Source organism: Felis catus, chromosome D4, assembly GCF_018350175.1.
Source record: "Felis catus isolate Fca126 chromosome D4, F.catus_Fca126_mat1.0, whole genome shotgun sequence".
In the NCBI taxonomy this organism is placed as follows: domain Eukaryota; kingdom Metazoa; phylum Chordata; class Mammalia; order Carnivora; family Felidae; genus Felis; species Felis catus.
In genome coordinates, this window is record NC_058380.1 from 83989099 (window position 1) to 84015267 (window position 26169).

Here is a 26169-nt window from a genome sequence, read left to right on the forward strand (position 1 = left end):
CAACACTCTCTCTATATAGATAGATAGATAGATAGATATAGATATACATATATATTTTATTTATTTATTATTATTTTTTTAGTAGGCTCCACACCTGATGTGGATCCCAAAATGCAGGGCCTGAACTCATGACCCTGAGATGGAGACATGAGCTGAGATCAAGAGTCGGATGCTTAACCAACTGAGCCACCCAGGCGTACCTCCCAAATTTATACTCTAACGTCATGCCATACAGCTGTGGTAAGGGACATTCTAGGAAACAGAGCTGGTCACTGTGTAGACTATAAACAAGGTGCATAGGATGCTATTATTAAACAGTTACTTTCAAGGAGAACCCAATGGAGGAATGTCTCTTTGCTCCCTCTATCAGGGATAGGTGTGATTTCCCTGAGAAGATTGTGTTTATCACCTTTGAGACAAAGACAAATCTTTGGTGAATTTTTTAACTGATCAGTTTCTATCTTTCAGTAGACTCCTAGAAAACGTAGGACTTCATCTCAAAGAAGTAATCTAGTCATCACAGCTTTTATTTTGTATACAATTCTTACTTTTACCACTGGCTCCATCTTGGTTTCCTATCTTTACATTCTTTGTCTCATTTTTCTTACTTATTCTAAATGTAACTTACCTTGCTATATTGAATGTACCTTCATAAGCCATTCTATATCCTTTTGGGAACAAGGTAAGATATCATTAACATTTTGAAACTAATGACAGCACAGATTCCTGAGGGACTCCATGATTCCCATGTTGAATGTGCCAGAATTTGCACCCACATATGTCTGGCTCTCTTACCCCATAATGCCCCCTTAACTGCAAGCCACCCGTAGTGACCGGCCCATACCCCTCAGGGCTCATCTGAAAGTGACAGAAGACCATAAACTCAAGAACATTACTGTGAAACCTTGCCAATCTTAAAAGCTGGTGAGTGTCTAGGGAACACATGTAAACTACTTAGGCAGCATCTTCAACCCAAGGCCAGGCACACTACCTGGAGTAAAATAACAGCTGCCTCTTGTCACTGACACTTCTGTGGTTCCAAATGAGGGCTTAAAGAGCTGAATCTCTAAGCCAAAGCTATTTCCTCTCATCTCTCCAGTTCAGCAGTAGCTTACAAGTTCAAACCAAACACATACAAAGTAAGAAGTCTATGAAATCTCAGTACAAACTCTACGTGAGTCAGCCAACTACACACACAGTGGCCTCAAGGAGTGTACCCTTGCCATGGGGAAGACACACGACCTTTTCTTCCAAAGCCCTTTACAGCTTTGTTCTACTGCTCAGTTTGTATGCAGTGTGGTTTCTCTTATTGCTCCAAAACAGTCACTGAGGCAGGATTCTCAATCTTCCCCAATCTTAGGGCAAACTACACCCATCTCTCCCCACAGTGCCCAATGAATTCCCAATCCTTGGACAAGTAGGGGCTCATAGCCCCCTTCTTAGATGAACCTATTTCCCTTCTCTACCTTTCCCTCAAGATAGTCCAGGTTCCATTCTGTTCTCTGCTCCTATCTTCCTGTTCCCTCTTGCCCCTCAAATTTAAAACACTGGGCTTTAAATTTTATAATTCTATGTTCAGCTGCTCTTGTTAGCTAAAGCATACTATTTCCTTTAACATACTGGTATTTATAAAATCTCTTGGCTTAAGAAACAAAAATCTATCTAAAATTATTTTTTATATAGCCTTTGTATAGAACTTCTACAAACCACTGGGAATGAGGAGCTGGAATCCAAAATGACAAGAACATTCACACCTTTACAATGCAGAAGAGAGTATCTGTACCTTCAACCTAAACCAAAGTTTCTTAGCCATGGCACTATGGATAATTCTTTGTTGTGAGGGGCTGCTGTCCTGTGCATTATAAGATATTTAGCACCATCTCTAGCCTCTATACCCCCTAGATACCCACAGTAACTCCCTAGCTGTGACTATCAAAAACGTCTCCAGACACTGCCACATATCTTCTCAGGGGCAAAATCACCCCCAGTTCAGAACCACTGGTTTAGACTTTTCTCTTGAGTTAAAACTATTAGAACTATTAGTGTCTGAAAACACATTTGACAATCAATAAATATTTGTTACCTAACCAGCCTGTGTATCTAACAGTCTTCTGGCCATCTCTACCTCGATGTCTTGACTTGGCAGCATCTCAAACTCAGTATGGCCCAAACCAAACTCCCTTACATTCCTTAATCTAGTTTCAGTATTTACTAAGTAATCTATGCCAGAAACTGAGGTTACGTTGAACTCCTCTCTTTCTCGTAACCTAGGCCTAACCTGTCAACAGGTCCTACTATACCTTCTTCATCTCCTTTTATTTAGTTGTGGTTTTTTTTAAGTTTATTTTGTTTTAGTAATCTCTAAACCCAACATGGGCTTGAATTTACTACCCACATGTCAGAGTCGCATGCTCTTCTGACTGAGACAACCAGGCGCTCCCATCTCCTTTTAAACACAATCTCTTGTCACTGTCTTATGTCAAAATCTCCTGTCATTCGGCCTACTGCTTCTGTGACATTTTTGTCCCATTCCAAACAATGGTCTACAAATGCTGCCAGACTATTTCTTTTCTTTTTTTAATTTTTTTTTTTTTTTTTACTGTTTTTATTTATTTTTGAGACAGAGAGAGACAGAGCATGAACGGGGGAGGGGCAGAGAGAGAGAGGGAGACACAGAATCGGAAGCAGGCTCCAGGCTCTGAGCCATCAGCCCAGAGCCCGACGCGGGGCTCGAACTCATGGACCACAAGATCGTGACCTGAGCTGAAGTCAGACGCTTAACCGACTGAGCCACCTAGGCGCCCCGATTTCTAAAACCTACTGTCACAGTCCTCCTTAAAAATCTCTCAAAGGTACTCCTCTGTCTATGGCAGTGTTTCCAAAACTCTATTCAGGTAACATCTTCATGATTTTTGTCATATTCCCACCACATACAACAGTGTATGTTGTATACACTATAACACAGTGCATTCCTGTAACAGTTTTCTTTGAATCTACTTTTCTTTTTAGTTAGCTATATTTTAAACAACATCCCAAAGTCACAGTATGATTTGTTTTCCCCTAAAATATAAAAGCATTTCAAAGTGTTTATACATATACCACCTAAAAGATAAAAATCCAAGTTTATCAGCCTAATCTTCCATGATTTGGCCTCTGCCTGCCTTCCAAGCACCATCTCCAGCCAACCAAACCACTAGAAGTTCCCTGAACTGGTCATGTTCTTTCAGATTAAGCTATACCACTGCATATGGTATTTATTCTGCGTGAACATTCTTTCCTTCCTGTTTTGTCTACCTGAACAAACTCTGCTCATCCTCTCATTGTTCCTTCTGTGTGAAATCATCTCTGGCTCCAGTTAGATGCTGCTTTTAATATATGTTCCTCAATATCGTGAACAGCCCTCTATTATATCACCTAACACACCATGCAATAATCATTTGTTTATCTATTTCTTTTACTATATTGAGAGCCCCTCAAAGGTAGAGAGAAGTATCAGATTCTATCTCTAGCACCCATAGGGAACAGTACTTGACAAAAGGAGACATCTGAAGAAATGTGTTTGTAAAATGGTATAAAATTACATTAAAAAAAATTTTTTAATGTTTATTTTTGAGAGAGAGAGAGAGAGAATGTGGGGGGGAGGGCAGGCAGAGGGAGAGATGGAGACAGAATCTGAAGCAGGCTCCAGGCTCTGAGCTGTCAGCACAGAGCCCGATGCGTGGCTTGAACTCACGAACACGACGAGATCATGACCTGAGCTGAAGTCAGACGCTTAACTGACTGAGCCACCCAGGTACCCCTATACTTTACTTTATTTTTAAGTCTATTTATTTTGAAAGAAAGAACACACGCACAAGCAGGGGAAGGGCAGAGAGAGAAGGAGAGAGAGAATCCTAAGCAGGCTCCGTGCTCTCAGCACAGAGCCTGATGCGGGGCTTGAACTCACAAACTACGAGATCATGACCTGAGCCGAAATCAAGAGCTGGACGCTTAACCAACTGAGCCACCCAGGCGCCCCCAAAAACCAGTATACAACTAAATTCAACGAACCTTAACTACCTGTCTATCACATACAATGCAGTGTTCTCTAAGACTATGGAGAATACAAAAATAAACATACGTGATCCTGGCCCTCAAGAAACTTGTAGTCTAGGGGCACCTGGATGGCTCAGTTGAGTGTTCAACTCTTGATTTCGGCTCAGGTCACGATCCCAGGGTCATGGGATCAAGATCCACATCAGGCCCCACGCTGAGTGTGGAGTCTGCTTAAGATTCTCTCTCCCTCTGCCCCTCTCCCCTGCTTGCACTTTCTCTAATTTAAAGAAGAAGAAGAAGAAGAAGAAGAAGAAGAAGAAGAAGAAGAAGAAGAAGAAGAAGAAGAAATAGAAGCTTTGCAGTCTAGTAGAGACTGACATATCTGCTACCACAGAAGACAGAGTGGTAAAGTGGAACAATATGGTGCTATGTGGCAAAGGTCAGTGCAGGAAAAAACAAACAAACGGGATTTCTAAAAAAAATTTTATGGTAATTTATTCTTGAGAGAGACACACATACAGCGTGCAAGCGGGGGAGGGGAAGACAGAGAGAAGGAGACAGAATCCGAAGCAGGCTCTAGGCACAGAGACCAAAACAGGGCTTGAACCCACGAACTGCGAGATCATGACCTGAGCTGAAGTCAGATGTTTAACTGACTAAGCCACCCAGGCGCCCCCAAAAACGGGAATTTTTAAGAGCAAATAAATTCAGGTATATACTCCGCTGAGTCACTATAGCAAAACCCACTTAAACCTCATCAAGTCTTGGCTCTGATATTTGTTCTGCCTTACACAACTGTGTAAATGATAGAATAAACATGAAGGTACCCTGAAAACTGTAAGCAGCGATGTACATTCTAATCATTGCTAATAATTCTGACTGTAGAATCCAGGAGCTCTGCATAGAGAAAGTGGCATCTGAGCTAGAGCCCAAAAGGGGCAAGGGGGGTACTGTACAGAGGAAATATAAGTGATAGTTATAGATGTGAACCCTGGACCCAGACTGCCTAGGTTTGAATCCTAGCTCCTCCACCTACTTCCCAGCTTTGTAACTTTGGAAAGTTACTTAACCTGTCTGTGCTTCAATTACCTGTCTACAAAATGGAGCAAATATTATACATAACTCATAGAGTATTAAATGATTTAATATTTGTGTTGTAAGTATTTAAAAATAGGTGATAGAAACAGACTGAGCAGAAGCAAAGGAGGAGGAAAGTACAGAGCATGTTGTCAGAAGAGAGCAGTCCAATGTGCTTAGAATGGGAAGTAAAAAGGAGAGTAAAGTGGAAGATGTACCTAGAAAAGCATACTATTTGTCATCCTAAAAAAGCTATTAACTCATCAGAAAGAGCTCTGAATAGGGAGGCTTTCCAACCTAGTTCGTTGATTAGGTGTACATCCTTAGGCAGATCATAAACTCTGTGGAGCTCAGTACCCCTCAGTAAAGTAAGAAGGGTACAGAACTAGAAGAACTCTGATTTACTCTTAGCTCTGAAATTGTAGAAAAGGGACTAGGGAGTCATTAGAGACATGCACTGTTCCATAGGACATCTACAGCTACATGCCATTAGTCCAAATGTCGATGTGTCATAAATGTAAAATATACATATTTCATAGACAGTACCCCAAAAAGGATAAAATATTAAATTAATAATTCTATACTGATTACATGTTGAAATTGGGTTAAATAAAATATTACTAAGATAAAAAAAAGGGGGGTACCTGGGGAGTCGGTTGAGCATCCAACTCTTGATTTTGGCTCAGGTCATGATCTTACAGTTTGTCAATCGAGCCCTGCGATGGGCTCTGCACTGGCAGTGCAGAGCCTGCTTGGGATTCTTTCTCTCCCTCTCTGCCCCTCCCCTGCTCACTCTCTCAAAATAAATAAATAAACTTAAAAAAAAAAAGATTAATTTCAACTATTCCCTTCTATTTTTTTAAAATTTGACCTTTCGAGGCTCATGTTTCTGACCATTTTATTTCTACCAGACAGCACTGTTGTAGACTATTTTCATAAGCCATAGAAGACTGATTCTGTGGCCAAAAAGATAAACAAAATGGCAGATATTATCAGAGAGGGTCTTGAAGACACTCTTCTAGCCCTATACAAAGCCATAATATATTCTTATCTGCCGCATTGGGTTTGATTTTCCTTACTTGAAAAAGATACAATGAAAAACCACTCAGGTAAACAGAATGATCAATAACACAAGCACTAAGATGAGTGACTAAACTAATGGGTTGCATACTGTTTATGATGAGAATCTATAAAATCAGAGTTTGAAATGAGGAGGTGCAAAACCTCAGCAAAAATCCAGGCAGAATTTTTTGAAGCTTTATGGAAGCATTTCAAATAAAGATACAACTTTGCAGACCCAGGAGCCTTATATGAAAAACTCAGAGATGGCTCAAACTAAACACAAAAATGAGTTCCAAAAAGATTACATTAACTATTAATTCACAAAAGTGGTTATTATGGAATTGCACAGTTCCTTGTGCAATTTCTTTACTTGCATGTCATCTTTAAGAACCGTTCAAAAGATCAATCTACAAACTATAAAATCCCTACTCCCCAAAATTCTTCAGTATTCAGTAAACCTGCCTTTATCATTCATTCTTCCACTTGGCCAGATATGGAATCTGTATCTCCTACGATCCTCTCTGAAATCTTTATTGTAGATGAGAACCACATGAGCTCTTTTTTAAGAAAGGTTATGTTTTGGCCCACTCACTTTCATATATTTCATCTTTATTCTTACAAAACAACTTTGTACATTCAATCCAGTACTAATGATCTGACCACTTCCAATTCAGATACAGAGAAATCATAATTAGATCTAAAACATCCTATGCATTTATTATTTTATTTAGTGCCTCCAACTTCTAATCAATTTGAAAATACAGGTGAACTGCTGTCTTTTCTACCAGAACAAACCATTAAGTAGCCCCAATGGTTTGTTTTTTTCCTCTGACACAATCTTTTATTTTGGCTCTAAAGCCTCAGAAAAGGTACTCCTGAAATACTTTCTTGGCTTGTCTAATTTTAGTTTCTAATTCATGCCAAGAAATAGAAACAAAATTAAATTTCTTTAAAAATACTCCAGACAGGAACAGCACAAGTACATTAATCTGATCAAACCATTTCCAAGACAAAGAAGAAAAGCCTCCACTTACAGAGAAAAATTCAGAATTCTCTCTTCCCAGTAGTTGCCCAGAAGGTTTAAAAAAAAAATTGTTTATTAAGAAACAGATACATACTAAGCACAGTCCAATAGTGTTGCAAAGAGAAATGAAATGGTTTGATATCTATATTTCCTTAAGATGGGAAGGAAATCCAATGTTTATCAAACTAAAAGTTTACCTAAAGAAAATCCAACTGATCATCTTTCAAATAATTTCAACAGCCAATCTCAAATTAATATCAAGACATATTGTAATAAGCAACGTTTTATTAATTATAAACACAAAGCTTAAAACAGCTTTATATGCGCTAAAGAACAAAAAAGTCCACATCAAATCACTGGTATGAAAAAATCAACTTCATCTATGGAATTAACAACGCTACCACAAGACATGTGGTTAGTTTTCCACTAATTAGGTCCCAATGTTGGTTGTATCCTCACTTCCTTAAAAAAGCATCTAACAGAAGGAAGCTACAAAACTCATGTCTGAAAGACTCAGATGAACATAAATAAAAGCTACATTTCTAGTACCGGCTTTGTCCTCGTTTTAATCAAATTATCCTATTAAAAAGGGGAAAATGCACACGAATGGCTCCCCCATCATACAGCACATGTAATCAACAAGTACACTTAACTTACATCCACCAGAGCTGATGTGACCTTAAACATTTTGCATACTTGTTGACTGATGTTAAATATCAACTTCCTGTATCAACAGAGCAAAAGAAAAAAAAAAAACAGTAGTATCTTCCTTAAGAGAAAGAATTTACAAAGATAAATTGCTTTAAATCCACAGATGAAAGGAAAAAAAAAAAAAAGGACTCAAAACCATCAACAGTTTACCCACTTACTACACAGCAAATCAAAGTTAACTGAACACGTAAAACGGGGACTAGGACTCACCGCTAAACACTGTCCGACATCTAAGCACCGGTTTTAACAAGCGCATGGGAACACTTGTCAGAAAAGCAGTATACCCCACACATACATGCACTGTTGTTACTCGGACTAAGCAGTAGCAAGGAACGACTCGTCTCCTTTTGGAAACCAAGAAAATGAAATCTTGAGTTAAGGAGGGATTATGAGGAAACAACTTAAGGAACAGAAAAGTATTTGCATGGAAGGCCTACTACTTTACACACTGAAATCAGCTCAACAACCTACTGGAAAAGGGGTTCATATCTGAATTAGTAGAAGGAAAGCAACGCTCCTACCAAGCAATTGGGACGCGGGGTATGGAAAGAGGGAAGACCTGGCGTTCTCTGACATCGCTACCCGACCGCCCTGGCCCACCGTCTTCTCATTCCGCCGAGACCTGAACACACTGGGGTCGCGTTCCGGGAGCCGGTGGCATCTCCTGTCAGACGCCGGCCACCCCACGCTCCTGTCACCACTTCTGAGGGATGACCCCATCCCGAGGGCACTGTCCGCTGGGACTCGGTCGGCCTCCGGGAGACCGGGGTCGGGGAGAGAGGAGAGGAGTCCTCCAAGCAAAGCTGTCAGGGCTCCGAGCCCTGGGGTAGTCCGAAGGCCAAGAGGGGCAACCCTGGGGCAGAGGCCGCGACATCCCTCGGGATCCCCTCCAAGGAAACTAGGACAGCATTTGGGGGACTTGGGCTCCCTCCCGCTCTCCGCGTGACGCCTGGTCTGACCCGGTCGCTTCGCCCCGCAATAGGCCCTCCACCGGAACGGGACCGGACGGGATGCCGGCGGGGGTCCCGCGGAGAGAGGAAGGGCGGGCCGGCGGGAGCCCCACTGCCGGAAGGGGCGAGCCCGCAAGCAGCGCTCCCGCCGCGGCTGGACTCACCTTCAGGTCGTTCTCCGGGAGGTACTTGCACAGCCGCGCTATCTCCACATACTTGTCCAAGTCTAGGGGCGCCATTTTAGAAATAACAAGCCCCGACGGCGACGGCGGCAGCGGCGGCGGCAGTAGTAGCGGCGGCGGCGGCAGCGGCGGAGGCCGAAGCCGGAACTTTTCCTACGTCACGTCCGGCCCGTGTGCGGCGTCTGCGCAGCGGCGTAAAGCTTGACCCGATTCTCCCCGCTACCTCCGCACGGCATACGCTCTCTTCAGCTGAACCCAGGCTGCAGGTTCCTAGAGGCGAACCCCAGTTCAGCCCGTGAAACCTACTGGGACCCGTAGTTGTCTGCAGCCTGGGGTTCTGGGATTTGTAGTTTTTAGTAGTGGCCCGCTACTTCACTTTTACTCCCCTTCCCTTCCTTTAGACTTTCACTTCTATCGGCCCAGAGAGGCTTTTCCGATGCAAAAAGACAAAGTAGGTGACTCTAGCCATTCCTTGGTTTCTCGGTTCGACCCTTTTAAGCATTCTGTCACCAAAACATCTTAAAAATTGGGTAAGCCTCGCCATAATAACCTGTTTGTACTTATCCAAGTCCTCGTGAAAACCTCGTCTAAGCCTGTCAGGGACATCAGGCTACCAATCTTGCAGCCTTGGAGAAAAGGAAACAGTGATTAAGCGTTTCTGATGGTAAATGATATATAAATGCTGTTTTTCCGTTTAATTTTCATAACAGTTGATAGGAAACCAAGGTTCAGAGAGGTTAAGTAACTTGCCCCAAACACACAGGAACTAGGCATAGGAGCCGAGGTTGGAACATAGGTCTAACTGGTTTAAGTATGCTTCAGTATGAGTCTGATGATGGCAGGGAGTCTTCTGTTCTACTCCCAGTGCAAAAAACAGAACCTGGCACTTAGTATAACCAACAATTGTTCATTTAACAGCTATTTGTTGAACACCAACTGCATGCCAGGTACTGTTGTAGGCATTTAGGATATTGAGCAAGCAAAATAGACAAAGATCTCTATCCTCTGTCTGTAAGTACATTCTAGAAGAGGAGACAGAACATAAACAACATAATAAATGACTACAGCATTTTAGAAAGTGATAAGGGCCGGGGTGGGGGAGCAGTATAGGGAGATGGGGTGATGTATTTCTAAGAACCACCAGAGGTAGGGGAGTTAGCCAGTCAGACACTTGAGGGCAATTATAGGGAAGAGGTTGGCACAGAGAACTTAAGGTGGAAGCATATCTGGATGGAATTTTGGAAATGGGAAGATTAGTGTGGTTGGAGCAAGAGGAGAGGAGATGAGAGAAAAGAACGGTTTTACTTTTAATCTAATAGGGAGTTACTGCAGGGTTTCGAGCAGAGGAGTAACATGTATAACTCATTTTAAAAGGATCACTCTCTGGGGTGCCTGGGTGGCTCAGTTGGTTGAGCGTCTGACTTCGGCTCAGATAATAATCTCGCTGGGTTTGTGGGTTCCAGCCCCGCGTCAGGCTCTGTGCTAACAGCTCAGAGCCTGGAGCCTCCTTCAGATTCTGTGTCTCCTCTCTCTGCCCCTTCCATGCTCATGCTCTGTCTCTCTCTGTCTCTCAATAATAAATAAACGTTAAAAAATTTTTTTTAACAAAAAATAAAAGTATCACTCTGGTTGCTGTATGAGATTGTAGTAGGTAGTTGTTGCAGTTGAGAGACCACTTAGGAGACTTATAAAATCCAAAACTAGCAGGTGCTCAATATTTGTTGTTCGAGTGACCCAGGACTGGATCTTCTTGCGCTAAAGTGTATTTGGGGGACATTTGACTAAACTTTAATGAGATCTCCGAGTGAAGTTCTTTCCAACTATTCTGTAATTGTGAAATTGTTTCAAAGTAAAATTATTTTTTTTTAAGATTTTCTTTTTAAGTAATCTCTACACCCCATGTGGGACTCACACCCACAACTCCGAGATCAAGAGGCACATGCTGTAGTGACAGCTCAGTAGTGACTGAGCCACCTGGGCACCCCTAAAATTAATTTTTAGTTTGTTGCAGAGTGCCCGGGTGGCTCATTTGGTTAAGCATCTGACTCTTGGTTTCGGCTGGGTCATGACCTCACAGTTCTTGAGTTTGAGCTCTGCATCTGGCTCTGCGCTGACAATGCAGAGTCTGCTTGGGATTCTTTCTTTCTTCCTCTCTTTCTCTGCCCCTCCTTAAAAAAAATTTTAAGTGTGTTACAGAATGAATGATGCCCACAAGCATACATTTCTTCATTTATTCACTAAATAGTTATATAGCACTTATAATGTGAATGAGACAGATATGATCCTTCCCCTCATGGAGACAGAGGAGACAAATGATATACATATAAATAAGCAAATACCTAATTGCAGTGTGTGAGTAGTGCTAAAAAGGGAAAGGAGGGGTACTGTAAGTAAGAAAAATGGAGTGGAAGAAGCCTACTTTAGGTTGGCGGTATATTTTATTTAAGTTTACTTACTTAAACTTGGGGAGGCGCAGAGAGAGAAGGGGAGAGAGAGAACCCCAGGCAGGCTCCGCACTGTCAGTGTAGGGCCGACATGGGGATGGATGAGGCGGGGAGGGGACGGCAGGGCGTGAACTCACAAATCGTGAGATCATGACCTGAGCCAAAATCAAGTCAGATGCTTAACCGGCTGGTCCACCCAGGCACCCTAGGTTGGCAATATAGTAGAGGTAAAGTGTGCAGACTCCAGCACCAGATGGTCGAGTTCAAGTCTAGGCTCTATTACTCGTACCATGATTTTGGCAAGGTTATTTATCCTTTTGGTGCCTCAGTTTTCTTGGCTTCTCTATGGAGATAATAACTGCCATCATATCGTATGGAGATGATAAGCATAATACTGTATAGACTTGTACTGAGGGTTAACAGAGTTAATATGTAGAAAGGGCTTAAAATGATAACATGTACAGAGTGAGTGCAATGTGTTAGCTCTTAGTATTAGGTGAGCAGGAAAGGCCTTTCTGAAGAGGTAACATTTGAGATTTTAGGAAAAAAAAACAACAACATAAGGATGGCATGCTCAGAATTTCTTGGAGAAAAAATTCCAAATGAGGAAAAGATGCTATTATTTTTGAGGTTTTAAAATTACGATTACAGTCCTCTTTAGAAAGATGGCAATTCACTTTTTTGGCTCTGAACCTCAGTAACTGGGAATTAATCCTACTCAAGATACTTTCTCAGAACTGGGAAGGAGGGCAAGTAGGGGGATGGACATGACTGTTCTTTACAAACTATAATGTGCTTGAAAGGAAGGTGTCATCAGCATCATTGTTTCCCTCTCCGATACGTCAGTGAACAGGTAGGTAATGAAAGCAGATGGTAGCCCCTTGCAGCGAAAGCAGGTGGCAGTTCCCACATTACCAAACCATCTGGCAAACTCCCTCCTGCAGCCCCACCTCATTCAGTGAACCTCACTCTTGACATCCACAGCAGAGAGAGATGAAGGAAGCATTCTTCAGAGCGTTTGGTGAGCTCTTAGAAGAGGTAATAGACACATCGGTCATTTACTTTGAAAACTGTACAGAACATGCTGACTGCCATGTGTTCTTTTTTTCTTTTTTTTTTAAAGTAGACTCCTCCCCCAATGTGTGGTTCAAACTCAGGACCCTGAGGTCAAGAGTCGCATACTCTACTGACTGAGCCAGCCAGGCGCCCCCTGGAATGTGTTCTTGGTGTTCCTTGGCAAAGCAGTAAATCCAGGCTCCTGTTTCTGCCATTTATGTAGGCTAGTTATTTTGTAAGTTCTCTGGGCCTCAATTTCCATTTTTTCAAGTTTTGTTTAATGTTTATTTAATTTTGTCAGAGAGAGAGACAGAGACAGAGACAGAGTGCGAGTGGGTAAGGGGCAGAGAGAGAGGGAGACACAGAATCCGAAGCAGGCTTCAGGCTCTGAGCTGTCAGCACAGAGCCTGACGCAGGACTCGAACCTGAGCCAAAGTTGGTCACTTAACTGACTAAGCCACCCAGGTGCCCCTCAATTTCCATTTTAAAAATAGATCTCAAAATTTCCTTCCAGCAATTTCTGAAATGTGACTTCTAGTGTAAAGCATAGGTCTCACAATGAAAGTTGGTTGCCGTTTTGCCCACACACCTCTTCCAATTTTTCTTATTTATGTGCAACTCCAGTTTGGAATCTTGAAATGGAGCTAGCCAAAAGACACAGGGCCCATCAGAGCATTCCACAGCTCTGAGCAGAATCTCCATCAAGATGTACATGGACATATGGCAGAGCCAACTTAGCCTTGGTTTTCTTTCCTGAAGGAGAGCAGAATGACAATGTGGCAGACAGCAATGGAGATTTTTCCATTAATAATGGGAACTCATAAAAACTCCAGGTGTTTGAAATAAGATATTTGAGCAGTGAGGAGAGCTGCAGACCTCGAATTCCATTTTGTCGATAAATTCCCGTTATAGGGTAGCCTGGGTGGTTCAGTCGGTTAAGTGGTAGACTTTAGCTCCGGTCATGATCTCATGATTCATGAGTTCAAGCCCTGCGTTGGGCTCTCTGCTGTCAGCACAGAGCCCACCCCAGATCCTCTGTCCTCCTTTCTCTGTACCTCCCTGCTATGCTCTACCTCCCTCTCTCTCAAAAATAAACATTAAAAAAATTTTTTTAATGTTAATAAATTCCTGTTATAATTTCAAGAATTGGTATTCAAGGTATTATGATCCTATTCAAGAGATGAGGAAAGTAGGGCTCAGGAAGAATCATGAACTTGGTAAATGTCAGGGTTAGATGTTAGTGCTGGAGCCTGGATTTGAACCCAAGCATGGCTGTCTGGTTCTCAGGAGCTCCTGAGATCTCCTTCCTTAGCTTTTTCCTGTTTCCTATGACACAACAACTGGCCTCAGCCCTCCTAAGTGATTGTGGGATTCTCTGGAACATATGCATAGGTGAGTCAGCTCTGCATTTTCAGGAAAGCTGCAGAGAACCTATGCTCATGGAGATCAGAGGTAATGCAGATGAGCAGTCTAGCTCAGGACTAGTGTCTAGAGTTTATTTATAGGAATAGCATTATACTTTGCAGAGGACCAGCTCTATGCCAGCCGCTGTGAACTGAGCGTTTTATATTCATTAGCTCATTTATTTCCCGCCATAACCTTGTGACAGAAATCTTACCAGCTCTATTTTACAGATGGGTGACACTGAGGCCCAGAGAAAAGTAACTTCCCCCCAAATGCTCTCGTCGATGAACATTTTATTCCTTGCACTTTTTGCAAATGTACCTAATTATTTTTCTGTTTAATCTCGCTCTCTAGTTAGACTGTAAACTCCAAGAGGCCAGGGGCCACGTTTGGTTCAGCATAGTGCCTGCCATAGTTACAAACGCTAATTATGGAATGAGTCAGCTGCTTAAGACACCAAAGCTTGAACTGACCTAAGACCAAGCAGGGACATTTCACACCTAGGAAAGGGTCTTTGAAACCATTTCAAAAACCATTTATAACATCCGCTGGAACTGAAAACACCCTAGCTCCTTCAGGGGAGCCCAGCTGCCGAAGGATGCCCAACCCCCTGCACTTCGCTTGTTAAGTCGTTTCCAAGGAGCCCTGGCTTATTTACTCCGCCGGGGAGGAAAGGCCCCAGGGACGGCCGGCCAGTTTGGCTCCTGAGACACGCACAGCCAGACCGACATTCCTGGCGGGTAGGAGCCCTCCCGGTCCCCTTCCAAAGGGCGCGCCCTGGGGACCGGGCCAATGACGCGGGGAGATGGCGAGCGGTTGGCAGTCCCGCTCTTCCGGGTCTGGGGGCGGGGCGAAGGCACAACCCCCGCCCATATTAGGGGCGGAGCCACAGTCCGGGACCTTCCTAAGCTGCCGCAGGTAATGCGGTTGGGGTCTGGGGGTGTCCGGGCCGTGGGTTTGACGCGATCCTGGGCGGGAGCCGCCGCATCCTTTAGGGGAGTGGGCCCGGGCCGGGTGAAGAGCCCTGGGGAGGGCGTGCTCGGGTTCCGGCCCGGCCTCATTGACGGAAAGAAACCAGCCTGTTCTCTCCCGACACTGTGTCCTCTGTCGCTGCCACGCGGGGATGGAACTGGGGGATGGGACTGGCAGAGGTAGCTGCAATGAAGTCTCCGCTCATACGAAGTTTACCCACTGGGCTTTGGGGACCGTGGTCAGTGGCTTAGGCCAAAAGTTGGATTTATTCGTTCATCTCCCAGAAATCTCATCTATGTTCTTTCTTCATTCACTCATCCCTCAATTCTACTCTAAGCCGGGACCCATTGGTAGGTTCTTTGAATGAATCTGAGAGGCCCAGCTCTGTTGGAATTTACTCTAGAATCTAATCTAGGGACTTTTAAATGGATAATCACATTCAGAGTGATCCCTGCAATGATGGTGACTTCATTGATAACCTTCAGAGGGAGAAGGAAGTAACTTGAGGATGTAAATGGAAAACAACAAATCAGGGAAGGTTATACTGAGGGAGGGACTTTTGAACTGGGCTTTGGAGGTTGGGAGTTTCCTAGTTGACCAGAGGGGAAGGGACATTTCAGGTACCAGAAGTAACACGCAGATGCGAGATATGAAAGGGCCTGACATGTTAGAAACAACAAATATAGCAACAGTAGCTCACTATAGCAGTGGAGGTGAGTCCCTGGGAAAAAGGTTGAGTCCAGAAGGCTTTGAATGCCATGCTGAGGCATGGATTTATCCCAGAGATCAGTATTTCTCAACCTTTTAAGGTATTTTATCTTTTGGGGTGCCTGGCTGGCTCAGTCAGGAGAACATGTGAGTCTTGATCTTAGGGTTGTGAGTTCGAGCCCCGTGTTGGGTGCAGACATGACTAAAATAAATTTTTTTTAATGTTTTTATTTTATTTTTGAGAGCGAGAGAGAGAGAGAGAGACAGAGCATGAGTGGGGAGCAGAGAGACACAGAATGTGAAGCAGGCTCCAGGCTCCGAGCTGTCAGCACAGAGCCTGATGATCTGAGTTTCGAACCCACAAACTGTGAGATCATGACCTGAGCCTAAGTCAGACACTCAACTGACTGAGCCACCCAGGCACCTCTAAAATAAATTAATAAAGCTTAAAAAAAATAAAATATAAAATATTTTATCTTTTGATGAGTATAAACATCTTATGACCCTTGCAAATATTTTTTTAATGTTCATTTATTTTGAGAGAGAGTGCTAGAGCATGGGCGGGGGGGGGGGGGGGGAGGGACAGAGATAGAGGGAGAGAGAGAATCCCAAGCAGGCTCTGTGCTGTCAGTGCAAAGTCTGACATGGGGCTTGATCCCCCCCAACTGTGAGATCATGACCCCAGCCAAAATCAAGAGTCAGGCGCTTAACTCACTGAGCCACCCAGGCGCCCCACCCCTGAAAATATTTTGACATATGTCCCTTCTCCATGAAAATCACAGACAGACAGAAAACTTTAGCCAAAAAAACCTCTGTAATTGGGGGCCCCTGGGTAGCTTAGTCAGTTAGGCATCTGACTTTGGCTCAGGTCTTAATCTCACAGTTTGTGAGTTGGAGTCCCACGTCGTGCTCTTTGCTGATAGCTCAGAGCCTGGAGCCTGTTTCGGATTCTGTGTCTCCCTCTCTCTCTGCCCCTCCCCTGTTCACCCTCTGTCTCTCTTTCTCAAAAATAAATAAAACATAATAAAGAAAAACCCTGTAATTGTGTCAATAAAGTTATGTTATATTTGCCTCCCAAATTTAAGTTTATGTCAAAAGGTTGGTAATGCTTCTTCAGATGAACCAAGCCCTAGAAATCGGCACATCAAAAGGAAAGGTTTTAAAGAAGGAAGTGACCTGATTTGTCCTGTGTGTCTAAAAAGCGCCTTTCTTTCTTATGCATAGGACACCATGAAGCTGCTGCCAGTCTTGGGGCCTGGAGACAAGCCCAGGAAAGCAACATGGTCTGTAAGGAAGGATTCAGACAGAGAAAAACAAGAGTTTTTGTTTCATTTATAAGTAGTTTACTAACATATTTGATCATCTCTGTGAAAGGGTAGAGACGAAGCTGTCTGTAGTTGCTGGTAATTAGACTCAAACTGTCTGAAAAGGTCTTCAGAGGAAAGATAGGGGGGCAATAATTATCACAGAGCAGATGTTGATTTTATTAAAATCCATTTACTAGGAAGAATAAGGCACTGACCATCTGGCATCCACAGCTCCAACACTGTGTCTTCCCTCAAGCTGTGACTCATTTTTAAGATTCTCAGGGAATTGGATTTGGATTAAACTGGCCTTACTGCTTCTTGGTTGCTTGCTCAACCAACGCTTTATTCAACTAACAATGGCCTGACGGGCAGCTGCTGTGTAGGTGCTGAGGGTACAAAGGTGAATAGTCTCCTAGTAGTGGGGGTTACGGACTAAGCAGGTGATGGCGGTGAGTGTGATCAGTACTGAAGGAGGGCTCACAGAAGGCTGTAGAGAGGAGACAATGCTTCTGCAGGACCTTGGAGAGGAGGGTCTCCAGTTTGGCTTCCCCATGTCCCCTCCTGCTCTCTAGCCAACGTAAATCTGCTCCTGGCATTCCCTGGTTTAAAACCCTTGTGTGCCTCTTTGATCTTAAGATAAAAACCAGAGTCCTTAAAATGGCCCACCTGTCCCTGCCTGTCTTTTCCAACCTCAGGTACCCTTACTCATCCTTTGTTCTCTTTCTCTTCCTTAACATGCCTGGCACTGCCCACTCAGGTACTGTATGTGCTGATCTCTACCTGGGTCACTCTTTCCCTCCATCTTTTCATTCCTCTCTTTGTCCACCTAACTTCTCATACTTCAGAGCTCAGTTCAAATGGTGCTTCTTCAGGAAGACTTCTCTGACCCCCTCCCTCTCACACCTCTCCTTACAGGCTGAGGTCCCCTTAGGATATGTTCTCATAGTATATATCCCTATATATATCCTGTACTCCTTTATAGCACAATTAAAATAAAATGGGTATTTGTGAAATTACCTGTTTAATGTTTCTCTTCCCAACTAGTCTGTGAGGGCTCTGAAGGCAGGGACTTTTTGTCATATTCACCACGTATCTGGGTGGCTGTGTGCTCTTGGGTAAGTTATTTAACCTTTCTAAGTCTCGGGTTCTCAGTTGTAAAAATCAGATGGTGATCATAGTACCGTCCTCAAAGGGGTTTTGTACAGATTAAGGGAAACCAGGATTGTAACGAAGTTCACAGCCTACACGGTACATTGTTAGTAATCATCAGGTGATCATAGGGTATGTGAATCTGGTTATCAGAAGAGGGATCTGGAAAAGAAATTGAGACTGGAAATCGCTGATGAGTATGTAGATGGGTGGTAAATCGAGACCATCAGTGCAGATGAACTTGACAGGGTAAGTGAACACAGACTGAGAAGAGAATCCAAGGGTATTAAGGGTTAGGAGAAAGCTGGTAGGAAAGGAGTCAGAGCAAGAAAACAGAAAAGAGCAGCCAGAACAATGGGTAGAGAACCAAAAGGAAGGGATGTGGGGAAGCCAGGTGAGGAGAAAGGTACAAGAAAGAGGAAAGAGTCAGGAGTACCAGATGCCTGAGAGGTCTAATGAGCCAGTGCCTGAAAAATAGCTACCGAATTTTCTTTTCCAACCGGCAAGTTTGAATTATGTTTTTTGGTTGGCATTCAGAGTGACTTTAGAGAATGGGATGAATGGATCCTGCATTTGATTTTTTTCAGAGTCCTAGCTCTGGCTTCTGAGTCAAGCTTTCTGAGTAATCTGGAAAAGCTCTTAAAATCTATACATTTTGGAGAATATTCCTTGACAGAGCATCATGGGTTAGCGGCAGGATCGTTGGGGCTGTAGGTTCCTACGTGAGTGGCCATAAAGCTCCAGCCACCATTTACTGAGTCCTTCCCTGCACTGTTACAAGACTTCATCTTACCTTCACAGCAAAGAACTCTTGCCAACCTCACTGTCCAAATGAGGAAACTAAGGTTCAGAAAGGTTAAATGACTTCTAAAAGGTCACACATCTCAAAAGCACCTGAGCTGGGAATTCACAAACCATGCTCACAGGTACCATCTCGTGCTGGGACACACCACTGAACTTTTCTGGGTGTCAGTTTCCCTGTCTGCCAAATGGGGACAATTACTAGTCCAGTGCAACCCCATTAGGCTAATGTGAGCTATAAGTGGTGACAAAATTGAAAAGTCAAAGGTTATGGTGCAAATGTAGGGACAATTATCAATGAGGGAAATACTGCTTTGGTGGATACAACTTAAGGTGGGTGTATGTATAAGACTCTTCATTCTGGTGAGTATTTCATGAGGAGTGGAAAGAACACACGGCCCCGTTTATCCTCCGCTCAGGTCTCCTGAATACATCCTTCCTTTGGCAGGTACACCTTGACCCCCCCTGGAGACAGCCCCTGTGCTCGGGTTGGCCACAGCTGTTCATATTTACCCCCAGTTGGTGATGCCAAGAGAGGGAAGGTCTTCATTGTTGGGGGAGCAGATCCAAGCAGGAGCTTCTCAGATGTGCACACCATGGATCTGGGTAAGACCAGCAGCTGCGGAGCCCATGCCCTGTGGCCAGAGAGCAGGGCTTGTGCTACCGGCCATGACCAGACCATTCGTAAGAACACTGGTTGAGACCAGAGAGCAGGGTTTTCTTCTAAGAAAATGAACGTCACTGAGAGGCCCCTAACGTCTCAGCAGACGTCCACCAACCAATACCTCATTTTGGGGGGGTGAAAGAGTCTCTATAGAGCCCTGGACATCCAACCATTGCTTCATCAGATATTTTTCTGGGAGATATTGATGGCTCCACCTCCTCTTCCATCCACATAATTCATTAATCACCAAGCCCTAAACGTCTCTATCTTCATCCACATCTGTCCATTTCCACTACTACTACTGCAGTCCAAGCATTTTTACTTCTCTCTCTTTTTGTTTTAAAGCCTGTCTATTTTTTTAAAGAGTTTTTTTAATGTTGATTTATTTATTTTGAAAGAGAGCGAGCAAGCCAGGGAGAAGGGCCCAGAGAGAGAGGAGAGAAAATCCCAAGCAAGCTCCACATTGACAGTGCAGAGCCCTTTGCGGGGCTCAATCTCAAGGACCATGAGACCATGACTTGAACTGAAACCAAGAGTCAGACACTTAACCGACTGAGCCACCCAGGTGTCCCTGAAGTTGTTTATTTTTTTTTTTTAACTTTTATTTATTATTAAGAGACAGAGAGAGACAGAGCATGAGCATGGGAGGGGCAGAGAAAGGAGGAGACACAGAATCCAAAGCAGGCTCCAGGCTCTGAGCTGTCAGCACCGAGCCCGACGCAGGGCTCGAACTCACAAACCGCAAGATCATGACCTAAGCCGAAGTCGGATGCTTAACCGACTGAGCCACCCAGGCGCCCCTAAAGTTTGTTTGTTTGTTTGTTTGTTTGTTTGTTTGTTTGTTTTGGGGGGGCGGGGACAGAGAGAGAGGGAGAGAGGGAGAAAATCCCAAGCAGGCTCTGCACTGTCAGCACAGAGCCCAGTGAGGGGCTCGAACCCACCAACAGTGAGATCATGACCTGAGCCAAAATCAAGAGTCAGACACTTAACCGACCGAGCCACGCAGGTACCCCTAAACATTATTACTCTTCAACTGGACATAACAACAGCCTCTTTTCTGGTCTCCCTGCTTCCAAGTTTACCCCGTAAATGCACCGTACGTGCATTTTCCATACCTAGACAGTATTGTCTAAAATACAAATCTGACCATGTCATTCCTACATTTCAAGCCTTTCCCAGCTCCTTTCTTGGCTCTCCCAAACCCATATTTGCTACCCTGAGTATCTTTCAGTTCCTTGAACATGTCTTAAATTCTGGCCTCCAAGCCTTTGCACCTATAGTTCCCTCTGCTTGGAAGGCTCTGCCCTTTCCTTATCACCTGGCTGCTATTCCTCTTTCAGATCCCACATTAACTGCCACTTCCATCAGAAAGCTTTCCCTGATACTTCTGGGCTAGTTTAGGCAGTACCACTGGAAAGGAGAAATCCTGTTTTCCTTCTCTACTCCTGTCTCTCCTCCCAGCACTAGTCTCAATACTTTATTTCTGGCCACCAAACGTCTGGGAGTCTCTCCCCATACCAAACAATTCTGCAACACCCGCTGGGTGTCCTACAACTCGATTCAGTTCTGACAAGATCCAGTTGGACTTAGCATCACATTCTCACAGGTTAAGGGCTCGGTCCCATAGAACTGTCCTGCCCCTGTCCCACTGCAGACGCTAACCCCAAGTCCAGGCTGTTGCCTATGCTTCTGACCTGCCAGCTATAAATTGGAGAGTCCCATGATCCCTACGGTTCCATTAATTTGCTAGAGTGGCTTACAGAACTTAGGAAAATAGCTTACATATTAGATTACTGCTTTATTATAAAAGGATATAACTCAGGAACAGCCAGATAGAAGAGATTCATAGGGCAAGGTATGGGGGGAAAGGCACAGAGCATCCTTACTCTGAGGGTGCACAATCCTCCCAGTACCTCCTCGTGGTTACTGACCTGGACACTCACCAAATACCTGGTTTTTTCTGGAGGCTTCTTTATGCAGGCATGATTGATTAAATTTTTTTATTTCAACGTTTATTTATTTTTGGGACAGAGAGAGACAGAGCATGAATGGGGGAGGGGCAGAGAGAGAGGGAGACACAGAATCGGAAACAGGCTTCAGGCTCTGAGCCATCAGTCCAGAGCCCGACGCGGGGCTCGAACTCACGGACCGCGAGATGGCGAGATCGTGACCTGGCTGAAGTCGGACGCTTAACCGACTGCGCCACCCAGGCGCCCCCAGGCATGATTGATTAAATTACTGGCCATTGGTGATTGATTCAGCCTTTCCCAGCGGTGGATGTGGGAGGCTAGGTGAAAGTTCCAACCCTCTAATCATATGGTTGGTTCCCCTGGCAACCAGCCCCATCCTTAGGGCTTTCCAGAAGTCACCTCATAAACATAAATCCAGGTGTGGTCGACAGGGGCTTTTTATAAAAGACACCCTTTTCAATCTTATCACTTGGGAAATTCCAAGGGTTTTAAGAGCTCTGTGCCTGGAACTGACAGAGATCACATATATATTTCTTCCTTCCTCCCTCCCTTTCTTTCTTTCTCTCTCTCTCTCTCTTTCTTTCTTTCTTTCTTTCTTTCTTTCTTTCTTTCTTTCTTTCTTTCTTTCTTTCTTTCTTTTTCTTTCTTTTCTTCCTTTCTTTCTTTTTTATATTTTTTATTTATTTTGATAGAGAGACGGGGAGAGGGAGAATCCCAAGCAGGCTCTGTGCTGACAACAGATGCGGGGCTCCATCTCACGAACCGTGAGATCATGACCTGAGCCGGAATCAAGAGTCAGATGTTTAACCGACTGAGCTACCCAGGTGCCCCAAGATCACATATATATTTCTTTTTTTTTTTTTTTTTTTAAATTTTTTTTTTTCAACGTTTATTTATTTTTGGGACAGAGAGAGACAGAGCATGAATGGGGGAGGGGCAGAGAGAGAGGGAGACACAGAATCGGAAACAGGCTCCAGGCTCTGAGCCATCAGCCCAGAGCCTGACGCGGGGCTCGAACTCATGGACCGCGAGATCGTGACCTGGCTGAAGTCGGACGCTTAACCGACTGCGCCACCCAGGCGCCCCCACATATATATTTCTTAATATAAATCACAATGTCACAACCACCCTCTATATTTCCATAGTATCCTGTACTGCCCCATCCTTATTCCACTTCACAGCTCTTACCACGTGTGATTATTTCTTATCTGTCTTCCCCACAGGAGTATAAGCTCTTTGGAAACAAGGAACATGGTTATATTACTCATCACTGTACCCCCAGCCACTACCATAGCACCTGGCACAGAGTAGGTGCTTTCTAAGTGTTTGGATAGATGGATGATGAATGGAAAACGAATGGATGGTGACCACCATGTGCTCTACACGATGGCAGACCCCCATACGTGTTTTGTTAGGCCCATGCAAAGTCGCTATTATTGATTTAATCTAAGTTGTTTACCAACCAAATGTACAAGGGTCTACATATAAGAATTGAGATGCTTTGGCTTCTCTTGATGATTTTGGAAGATCTGACATCAGTAGGCCTGTATGTCTACATGGCAACAGATTTTTGGCACTGAGCTGCCCCGCCTATCAAATGGGGTCTCATCCCCCAACTTGCCACGTTCCCTTCTATGTAGGCACTTGAATTTCTACACCCTGCACTAGGAATTCAAAGGCAATTAAAATTTCTTCCAGCCCTCAAGAAACTCGCTGTGTAGTCCACTTATATTTTTGGTGTGACCTATTATTACTAGCTTTGTGACTCTGGTTAACCTGTGTAAACCATTTGGGCTTCAGTGTCCTATAAAATGGGGCTACTGTCTTACTTCCCTGAGCAGTTGTGAGCTTGTTTTAACCAGAAATCATTTAGCTGCAGGTAACAGAAACTCTCTTAAACCAGCAAAAAAAGGGAAGAATCTAAACATAGGAGATAAAGCCTAGACTCAGGAGAGAGTAGAAGCAGGAATTGGAAAACTGTCAGAGATCATCTACCTCCTCCCTCATCTCTGAGGAGATCTTTTTTTTTTTTTTTTTTTTTTTTGTAGTTATTTGGTATTTCTTTTCTTTTTTTTAAATTTTAACTTGTTTTATTTTTTATTTTTTTAAATTTACATCCAAATTAGTTAGCATATAGTGCAACAATGATTTCAGGAGTAGATTCCTTAGTGCCTCTTACCCATTTCACCCATCCCCCCTCCCACAACCCCAAGATCTTCTTTATGTAGATGTTTCTTTCTTTCTCTTCTCCATACTTTGGCTTTAGCTGCTTCTCCATACATGCAAGAAGAAATCCAGAAATCTGTTCGAATTCCAGATTCTCGGGGGGGAAGATCTGATTGACCCATATGGGGTCAAGTAACTACCTTTGACCCAATGAGCTGAAGCTAGAAAGTCAAGGTGTAGTACAAACAGATCTTCTGGGATCTCTACCTCTCTGGTTGGGAGAATGGGGACAGTTTCCATAGAGGAAGGTTTATAGACTAGGCAGACAGCCCCCGAAATTCTATTATAGAACTTTTTGGAATTTGACCATATTCCCTGCCAGTGATCTGATGGTTGTGGTGGTTATGCTTTCGACCTTTTCTCCTCACTACTCTCCCCCAAGTTTGTCAACTGGCATAAACTACAGTGGCAGTTCCAGTGCAGGAACTGAGTGAAATGTTTTCTAGGAACACACCGGTGGGATTTAGCCACCTCGGAGGGCCTCTTGCCCCGGTACGAGCATGCCAGCTTTGTTCCCGCTTGTGCTCCTCATACCATCTGGGTGTTTGGAGGTGCTGACCAGTCAGGAAATCGAAATTGCCTACAAGTTCTAAATCCTGGTAAGTAGCCAAAGGTTCTTTCATTTACCTAAAGAAAGAAATCCAATTCCAATTCCTATAGCAAAACTCATTTGGATTGTACTGAATAATCTGTTTAACTTGCTGGCCTCATAGAAAACAGGAATTTTAACTTCTGGCAAAATCTGAAAATAACAGAATTGCGTTTCCCCCACCCCCTCATCTTGTAGCACTTGCAATTATCAATTTGTTAAAAGCCGAAACTGGAAGAAACTTCAGAGAACAGTTATGCCAAGCGGGCGACCCAGGTCCAGGGGAAGTGACTTTCCTAAAGTCCTAAGAGAGTCAGTGACTAAGCTAGCCTAGAACCTGTCAGCTAGATCAGGGGGTCTTAACTGGGGGCGATTGTGTCCCTCAGGGGACATTTGGCCATGTCTGGACACATTTTTGGTGATCAAACATGGAGCATGGGCAGTTGCTACTCGCATCTAGTGGGCAGAGGCCAGAGATGCTGCTGTCCCCCCTGTAATGCCCAGGACAGCCCCCCAGAATAGCGAATTATCTAGTCTCAAATGCCAATAGTGCCAAAGTTAAGAAACCCTGACCTAGATCCTCCTATTATGTTTCTTTTAGCCAAACAGTGCAAAGTTCCTACCCAGTCTCACTGGCAGTTTTCTCACTGACAAAGCAGTTTGGGAACATCTCTTCTAAGAGATTGTTGCTGAACCACCCATGGGAGGTGGACTTGTCTTTTGTTACAAATTATAATTAAAATTTTGTTGTTGTTGTTTTCTCTTTATAAATATAATAAGGGGCGCCTGGGTGGCTTAGTCGGTTGAGTATCCGACTCTTGATTTTGGCTCAGGTCATGATCTCACGGTCGTGGGATTGACCCTGCACATCAGGTTCTGTGCTGAGTGTGGAGCCTGCTTAAGATTTTCTCTCTCTCTCCCCGCCTCTACCCCTCTCCCTCTCTAGCACAGGCTCTCTCTCTCTCAAAAAATAAATACATATATAAATAAATATAAGTAAGTAAGCAAATAAATAAATAAATAAAATTCATTTTAAAATATTTGAAAAGTTGGGGCGCCTGGGTGGCGCAGTCGGTTAAGCGTCCGACTTCAGCCAGGTCAGGATCTCGCGGTCCGTGAGTTCGAGCCCCGCGTCAGGCTCTGGGCTGATGGCTCAGAGCCTGGAGCCTGTTTCAGATTCTGTGTCTCCCTCTCTCTCTGCCCCTCGCCCGCTCATGCTCCGTCTCTCTCTCTCTCTCTCTCTCTCTCTCTCTCTCTCTCTGTCAAAAATAAATAAACATTAAAAAAATTTAAAAATAAACATTGAAAACAAATTAAAAACATTTTTGGAAAGTGTAAGTAAGTGGACAAAAGGCATCCACAATCCTGTGACATTAAGGCTACTGAGAACATCTCAGTACTTCCTTTCTTTTATTTCTCTGCATTTTTGTAAGCCTGAGTTCATACTATTTCACCAGCACACTGTTGTACCTTTTTCCTTTTAAAATTCATAATTACTGCAGAAATTATTTCCTGCTGACATTGCTGTAACATCACCTTTAATGGCGGCATGAAACTCCATTTTGTGACAATACCATCATTTGGTTGTCAGATTTACACCATTATAAACAACAAAGCAGTGAACATCTTTGCTCAGAAGTCGTTGACAATTATTTGCTTAGAATTCATGCCTAGGAATAAAAAGACTATATAAAACATTGAGCCTGACAGCCTTTCCTCCGCTGTTCTGCCTGCCATTCCATTGTAGTATATTCAGTAAACTTCTATCTCCTTTGTTCTGCTAAAACAAAACAAAACACTGTGAACTTTAAGACTTTTGATACATGCTACCCAATTGC

The 26169-nt window shown here is 43.7% G+C and overlaps 2 protein-coding genes across 6 annotated transcripts in view; one reads left to right on the top strand and one right to left on the bottom strand.

The window, feature by feature from the left end:
* Positions 1 to 9216, bottom strand: part of PPP6C (protein phosphatase 6 catalytic subunit) — a 35313-nt gene extending 26097 nt beyond the window's left edge. The window contains exon 1 of the mRNA XM_003995865.6: positions 9024 to 9216. Coding sequence (XP_003995914.1) covers positions 9024 to 9098 — 75 coding nt within the window. The 5' untranslated portion in view covers positions 9099 to 9216. The remainder of the gene's footprint in view (positions 1 to 9023) is intronic.
* A 100-nt stretch (positions 9217 to 9316) lies between these two features.
* The window catches only part of RABEPK (Rab9 effector protein with kelch motifs), a 31546-nt gene continuing 14693 nt past the window's right edge, over positions 9317 to 26169 (top strand). The window contains exons 1-4 of one of the 5 annotated variants that reach the window (XM_006939461.5): positions 9317 to 9571; positions 16850 to 16908; positions 19331 to 19488; positions 24189 to 24341. In XM_006939461.5, the coding sequence (XP_006939523.1) occupies positions 16856 to 16908; positions 19331 to 19488; positions 24189 to 24341 (364 nt within the window). In that variant the 5' untranslated portion in view covers positions 9317 to 9571; positions 16850 to 16855. Of the gene's footprint in view, positions 9572 to 14735; positions 14864 to 14911; positions 15268 to 16849; positions 16909 to 19330; positions 19489 to 24188; positions 24342 to 26169 lie in introns of those variants that run through there. The other 4 variants (XM_006939460.4, XM_019816513.3, XM_019816515.3 and 1 more) reach the window with 4 other exon arrangements.